The following is a 7,391-nucleotide window of genomic DNA, read 5'->3' as shown; positions in this document are numbered from 1 at the left end:
TCCAATAATAGACAGGGGCATAATTTGATCAAGGAGAGACTTGATAGGGGAATTGCAAACCTATCTTGGGTTGATCTCTTCCCCCAAGCAACCATTTCTACCCTCAATAGAATCACTTCCGACCGTGCTCCTATTCTCCTGGATACCTCCAATAGAAACCAGTTCTCTAAATCTTTTAAATTTGAAGAATTCTGACTTCGTGATCCGTCAATCTTTAAGACCATAAAAAAGCTTGGAATTCTCAATTTATTGGGACCCCTTCATTCATTCTTCCAAAAAAGCTCAAATTTACAAAAAAAGCTCTTAGAGCCTGGAATCTAAAATGCTTTGGGCATATTCAAACCCAAATAAAAAATCTATCAAAAGCTCTTTCTTCTATACAAGGGCAAGACTTCACCTCTTCTTCTAATTTGTCAGAGTTTGATTTGCGAGAAAATCTGAATGAGTTGCTTTTAAGGGAAAAGAGTTTATGGAGGCAGAAATCCAGGGTTACTTGGCTCACTACCATTGATTTGAACACAAAATTCTTTCATGCCTCAACTTCTATCATACGTAGAAGAAACAACATTGAGTGTCTCAAATTAGGCAGAAACCAATGGACTTCTAATCACTCGGTTATCATTGAAAAAAATCCAAGATCACTTCAAAAATACTTTCACCTCCTCAAATCCTGCCCCCCAGGTAGGATTGGAACACTTATTCCCTAGGAAGGTTACTGATACCGAGAATGATTTCTTGTGCAAAATTCCCATTGATGAGGAAATCACCCTAGTTGTCAGATAACTTCCTTCTTCGAAGGCCTCTAGTCCTGATGGTTTTACTGGATTATTCTATAAAACTTCCTAGGAAATTATATAAAAGGACCTGATTGCTATTGTCAAGAGTTTCTTCATCCATGGAAAACTTCTCAAAGAACTCAATCATACCAACCTCGTTTTGATTCCCAAAGTTGATAATCCAAATGATGTCAGTTAGTTTAGACCTATTAGCCTCTCTAATGTTTGCTATAAGATTATAGCAAAAATTCTTGCTAATAGACTTAAATCCATTCTTTCAAACATCATATCTCCATGTCAATCTGCTTTCTTCCCGGGTCGGATCATCCAAGAAAATACAATTCTCGCTCAAGAAATCTTCCTTTTAATGAAAAAAAGGAAAAACAGAATTGGTTCCACGGCTATAAAAATTGATATGGCCAAAGCCTTTGATTCCAAATAATGGTCATTCCTTTTTGTTGTCCTTTACCAAGCTGGTTTAAAAAATCAGTGGATCAATTGGATCAAAGAGTGCATATCAATAGTATCCTATTCGATCATTATTAATGGGTCTCCCCACGGATTCTTTCAACCTTCTAGGGGTTTAAGACAATGAGATCCTCTATCTCCATTCCATTTTGTCTTAGGGACTGAAGTGCTCTCTAGACTCATTGCAAAAAGGAAAACCTTAACCTTTTAAAGGGCATCAAATTGTCAAGGAATGGACCTTCCATCTCTCACATTCTATTTGCGGATGATTTATTTCTCTTTGTTTCTGCTTCAATCCAAACTGTACAAGCGTTTGAAGATTGCATTGATACTTATAATTCTTGGTCTGGGCAAAGTATTAACCAGAAAAAATCATCCCTTCACTTTAGTAGGAATATCACCATGGACGCTATAAACATTGTTAAAAATTCTTTTGAGTTCAGACTCTCTCCCCCTAATTCTAAATATTTGGGATTACCTCTCTTAAGTGGGATTGATAAGAAAAATTTCTTTACAGAAATCATTGGAAGGATTCAAACAAAACTTCAAGGTTGGAAAACTAAAATTCTCTCTCAAGCCTTTAAAACTATCTTGATAAGAGTCGTTGTAGTTCAATTCCCTCCTATGTCATGTCCTTAATGTTGTTCCCAAGGTTCATGGCAAAAAGGATTGATACCCTTTTCAGAAGATTTTGGTGGGGATTTGAGGATCTTCAAAAGAATAAATTTACCCCTAAATCATGGAAATCTATATGCCTACCAAAATCCATGGGTAGACTTAGCCTCAAACAAACCACCATTTTCAATTCTGCTCTTGTGTCTAAAGTCGCATGGTCTTTCATTAATGGTTCCAACAGTCTATGGAAAGAAGCTATGTCAAAGAAATACCTTAAACATAATTCTTTCCTAGAAGTATCTCCGAAGGCAACTAATTCTTGGTTCTGGAAAAACATCTTAAAACAAAGAGACTTAATAAAAAAAAAGCATCTATTTTTAGATTAATAATGGAGTCTCCACAAGAGTTTGGATTGATCATAGGATTCCAACCCTTCCATCCCATATTCCACTTCCAAATCCAAATTATCATACAATTGACCATACCATACTAGTTTCTGAGCTTATCCTCGAAGAATTAAGGCGCTGGAATACTTTACTTTTAAATGCCATCTTCTCTGAAAATACCTCAAGAGAAATCCAAAAAATCCCTTTGGCCAACCACAATTTCCACCTTATCCCTGATATGATTAAATGGATCCACCATTCCTCTGGAGCCTTCTCTGTCAAATCAGCCCATGCAACCCTTGTCGATGAAACTGGTTCAATAATACCCACAAATCAGTCCATTAATTGGAAGAACCTTTGGAAATTCAAACTTTAGGATAGATTCAAATTGTTCCTCTATAAAATCAGTCACAGTCTTCTTCCTACAAAAGTCCTCATTAATTCAGTCATCCATCTGGAAGAAGATTATGTTAGGTGTCCTTTGTGCAATACCAAACCAGAAAATACCCATCATCTTTTTCTATGTTATATCTATTCCAGAGTAGTATGGAGATAGTCCAAATGGCCCATAGATATAGCTCTCTTTGCTATTCAACCTATTTTCATCTGGATTGACAATATTCTTAATCCATTGATTAATCTCAAGATTCCGAAGGAGGAACATCAAGAATTCCAAATCTTTGCCATCATTGCAATGGACAATCTCTAGTTCTTTAGAAATAACGTGGAACACAAGCAATTTGCTCCCTTTATCCATGTCTATGTAGAATCAGGCTTCAAAACCTATACACAGCATTCAAGAGCTTGGACAGCAAAAAACATTCTGATTGGATAATGGCGATTCGTAAAGAAGGATCCATCCTTGCATCCATTTGCTAGAAAGATAATGGAGAAGTATTATTTGTCAAATCAGACTTTATTAATAATGTCAATCCAAATCAAGGAGAAGCAACTGCAGCTCTTATGGCCATCAAGGAAGCTAAAAGACTAAAGGTGGAAAAAATAGTGCTAGAAGGAGATTCAAAAGTGACCATCTAAGCAATTTCAAATTCCTCTCCTGTTCAAGAATGGATTTTGAGTTTCATCATAAATGACATCAGACACCATTTAAACTCATTCAAAGAATGGATAGTAAGAAAAATTCATCGATCAAAAAATCGATGCGCGCATAACCTAGCGCAATGGGCAGCGGCAACGCAAACTTTCGGAAACATCCCCTTAATCCAAATTCCAACATCCTTACCGCAATTCCACATTGGAAAGGCCCACCTCTATCTAAGTAGTTTCTTTAGTTTCTGGAACTCCAATTATCTATCAGACTCTTTATGTTTTAATATATCTTTAGTAACTTGCAAAAAAAAAAAAAGACTTTAACAAGCAGACCATAGGACAAATAGCCCAACAAGCTGGGATTCTGTCTACTCGCTCTTACTTCGGTTCTCCAATTCAGAACAATAATTTGATGAAACACAGGGCAGCTCCCCACAATCATACTGTATAAAATTAAATATTCTAGTGAAGAGAAGCCTATAGAAAATCACATCCCTGAAGAATTTCATCCACCATCCAGATCCATCTTGTTGTACCCACCCTGATAGATACGAGCCCGTGATCAAGGTAGCGGCACGCCACCTCCTTTCCTTGGTATATCTTTCCAAGGCTCCAGCCAATGGATCTCCAGCAACAAGTCTTTTGTTTCGGATAATTGAGTTTCCAATGTGTCTACCTAAAACAACGGCATCTTCCAATGCAGCGCAACCACCTTGTCCTAGGTCTGGTGTCATAGGATGCATGGCATCACCTGCCACCGTAACATTCCCTTTGCTCAAGTTTCCGAATATCAGGTCCCATGGAAACCTAAACATCAGTGGAGCCCATGTAAGAGTAGAGATATCTGAATGCTGTACAACCCTCAAGTACAATGGGGGAAAATCCTTTGCAAGATTGTCAGTAACTTCTCTTTTTATCATCTCGGGGTCATGTGCGATGTGATCTTCTCCTGGAATGAAAAAAGATTTCCACTTTTTTGTCATTTATAAGTGTTAAAGAGCTATAGATCTTGCTGCAATAATAAAATATATTGGTATCCACGAAGTGTAGGCTTCTTTCGCTTAAAAGGTGGGGTAGCCTACTTGACTTGCACATACATACATTATACATATATATGGTAGGGAAAAAAGGCAAACCTTTTGAGGAAAATTTGCAGACGAGAAACCAGTAGATCTCCTTATCATTGAGAGGAGCGAAACCAGCCCTTTTGCCGATTGTTACAAATTGTTGGAATTCATAGCTCAATCCATGGCCATCGGGAAATACAGCCAATCCACGGACTGCCCAGCGGCCGGAGTTGACAGGCGCACTGAGTCCTAACCAACGTGCCACAACCGAGTGTACCCCATCACAGCCTATAAGAGCCTGCCATATTCAGAATGGAAAAACGAAATTTTAACATCAAAGCATTTCAAAGAAGATGTAGAATCAAAATAGGATTATTGTACATATTGAGAAGTGGGCTTCAACATGAGCCTATTACATTTCATTCCTATTTACCTTTGCTTTGATGCTAGCTCCATCCTCCATATGAATGATAGCAAAGGATGAACCTTCTTGTGTTTGGTTTTCAATGGACTTGAGCTTAGAAGAGAAACGGATGGAGTCAATTGGCACTTCTTCTGCCAGAGCTTCCAGTAAGGCTTTACGATGTACTACTCTAACTCCATGTTGACCCCTGCATAACCACAGACTGTGCGTTCAGTATAAAGAAAACGCCTGTTGAAGTTGGGGATGTGAGAAGATGGATCTAAATGAAAAAGAAAACAACAAAATCATGTGGCAAGAACATTAAAGATAGGGTTCATGTAGCAAACTTGAAAGAATTGGCAGGGAAATAGGCCTCTTGAATTGCTCCAGTACCAAGATTTGTTATCTTCAACCTACAATAACAAAAAGAGTGGAAAATTGAAAAGTGGATATATATGTACACAAACTGTACGTGCATGTCTCTCGTCATACAGAGCACCCTTGAAACCATTCATTATTTCCATTCTAGCATGCCAGATAGAAAAAATCACCCAAAATTCCATACATCCACGGAAGAATTTACTAAAAGTCCCAGACGAAATAAAATTGAAAATACAAATGTTTGAAATGGAAAGAAAAAAAATGAAGGTTTTACGAAATTACTTAGTGAGGGGGGTAGAAGTAGCGGTGAGCTTGGAGCCTACGCCGAGGGCATGAAGGGCAAGCCAAGCATTTGGGGCAAGACCCAAGGATGTGCCTGTCGCTCTTAACCCTTCGGATTTCTCTAACACCAACGCTCCAACCCCTACTCTCTTCAAAGCTACCGCTGTTGCCAAACCTGCTATACCTCCTCCCACTATCACCACATCCTGTTCTTCCATCTCTGTGTCTGTCTGTCTGTCTGTCTGTTTTTCTGTGAATTATGCATGTGGACTTGGATGTCTGGATGCTGTTCTATATATATATATATAGATATATCATGTATTCGATACCAATCCCAATGTGTTAATATCTAGATATTATGAATACTTTAATCATAAAAAAAAAATATAAAAATAATCTTATAAATAAAAGTGATTTAATGTAATTTATTAAATTATAAAATTATTTTTATTATAAAACAGATCTAACGAAATAAATGAAACTATATCAATTTGTGAAATTATATTTTTATTATAAAATCTTTGTTGTTGTTGTTGCAGTTTCCAACATTTTTTTTTATCTTTTTGAATAATGCGTTGAATTAAGAAAAAGTTAAAAATTAAATGCTGATTTTTAAGTGGTTTGGATTCAGAGATAGATTAAGATGATTTGTGAATAGTAGAATAAAAGTTGAATTATTTATTATATTTTGTGTAGAAATTTAGAAAAGTTATTTTGAAATTTGAAAAAGTTGAATTGTTTATTATATTTTGTGTGAGAATTTAAAAAAATTATAATGATGAGATGAGATAAATTGAGGTAGGTTGAGATGTATTACGAATACAAACGAGGCCAATAAAACTCAAACGACATAAATATTCAAGTTAGCTTTGGATCCAAAGAATTTTAAGAAATATTAATCCACAAATACCAACTTAAATAAAAATGAAAATTCATGATTGAATGCACCAAATCGAGTGCAGAAGCAAATTAAGCAATTATATATATAAAAAGGTTAGCGTATGGCCTTTTGATACACCATGCCTAGCTTTTCAATTAATATTTCTTTGTAAATATGAATTTTAACTGACTAAGGTTTTGTCTTTAGTTAAATACATTTAATTGCTAAAAATGATACTCAAAATATTCTTTTATTTTTATTAAGTACTTGGTCAAACATGAAAACCGTCGGCAGCTCTATTTGATGCCAAATCGAACTCGTAGTCCATAGAACCTGTGGAAAGGCCGCTTAGAAATTGGTCAATGAAGTAGGTACTTTACGTGGGAAACATTCATAGGGTGTTGTAGAAACAATAATTAATAATGGAAAGAGAAGGGTACTTGGCCTTTCTTGTAACAATTTTGAAGGTCCAAAACTGACATGTTGAGGTTGTTTGGAAAAGACGGAAAAGCAAAAAGGAAAGACAAAACAAGAACAACTACTGTGAAGTGGCTGCTGAACATTTGGTCAAAAAAGTTGCTTGATGCGACTTGCATGATCTATTGGGTCAGGAAGTATATGGTTCATTAGATGATAAATAAAAGAATTTATTTAATTTAATAAGAATAAAAAAGATTAAAAAATTAAGTCTATTGTACAGCGTAGGCAATTGGATAAAAGGGCTAATTTTTATATTTATTATTAAAAAATATTTTAACTACAAAAAGATCTAATAAAAATAAATTTATAAATTAACTTGTTTTAATGTAATATATTAGATTGTAAAAATATTTTTATCATAAAATAGATATAACATTTTATATAAAATCACGTTAATTTATAAATTTACGCTAATAAAATCTTTTTATAATTATAACGGTTCTCTTCATTATTATATTCCTATCTAGCTACCTTTTGTTTTGGAGCGAAAGAGTACTCGTCTTACCAAATGCATTCAGGAAGTCAAGGTCGATTTGGCGACAAGAGGTGTAATTAAGTTGAAAAACTCTAAACCCAAGCATACGGGGGAAGGTCGCGCGCATG

At 35.6% G+C, this 7,391-nt stretch overlaps 1 protein-coding gene across 1 annotated transcript; it reads right to left on the bottom strand.

The window, feature by feature from the left end:
• Nucleotides 1-3,193: 3,193 nt before the first annotated feature.
• Nucleotides 3,194-5,690, bottom strand: LOC118343699 (monooxygenase 2-like). Its single transcript, XM_035695675.1, has 5 exons — nucleotides 5,429-5,690; nucleotides 5,113-5,178; nucleotides 4,796-4,973; nucleotides 4,432-4,660; nucleotides 3,194-4,244 (listed from the first exon to the last, which is right to left on the bottom strand). The coding sequence occupies exons 1-5, from the start codon at nucleotides 5,644-5,646 to the stop codon at nucleotides 3,664-3,666; spliced, it is 1,272 nt and encodes a 423-aa protein (XP_035551568.1). The 5' UTR covers nucleotides 5,647-5,690; the 3' UTR covers nucleotides 3,194-3,663.
• Between the last annotated feature and the right edge of the window lie 1,701 nt (nucleotides 5,691-7,391).

This window comes from Juglans regia, chromosome 1, assembly GCF_001411555.2.
Source record: "Juglans regia cultivar Chandler chromosome 1, Walnut 2.0, whole genome shotgun sequence".
Classification (NCBI taxonomy): Eukaryota; Viridiplantae; Streptophyta; class Magnoliopsida; order Fagales; family Juglandaceae; genus Juglans; species Juglans regia.
The sequence above is the reverse complement of the archived record's forward strand: the minus strand, read 5'-3'. Positions and strand labels throughout refer to the sequence as shown.

Excerpts from the sequence above, each read along its gene's own strand:
- LOC118343699 (XM_035695675.1), bottom strand. The coding sequence starts at position 5,646 with ATGGAAGAACAGGATGTGGTGATAGTGGGAGGAGGTATAGCAGGTTTG. Across the intron at positions 5,179-5,428 it reads ACTTCTACCCCCCTCACTAA|GTTGAAGATAACAAATCTTG; the intron begins GTAATTTCGTAA and ends TTGTTATTGTAG. Across the intron at positions 4,661-4,795 it reads GAGCTAGCATCAAAGCAAAG|GCTCTTATAGGCTGTGATGG; the intron begins GTAAATAGGAAT and ends TGAATATGGCAG.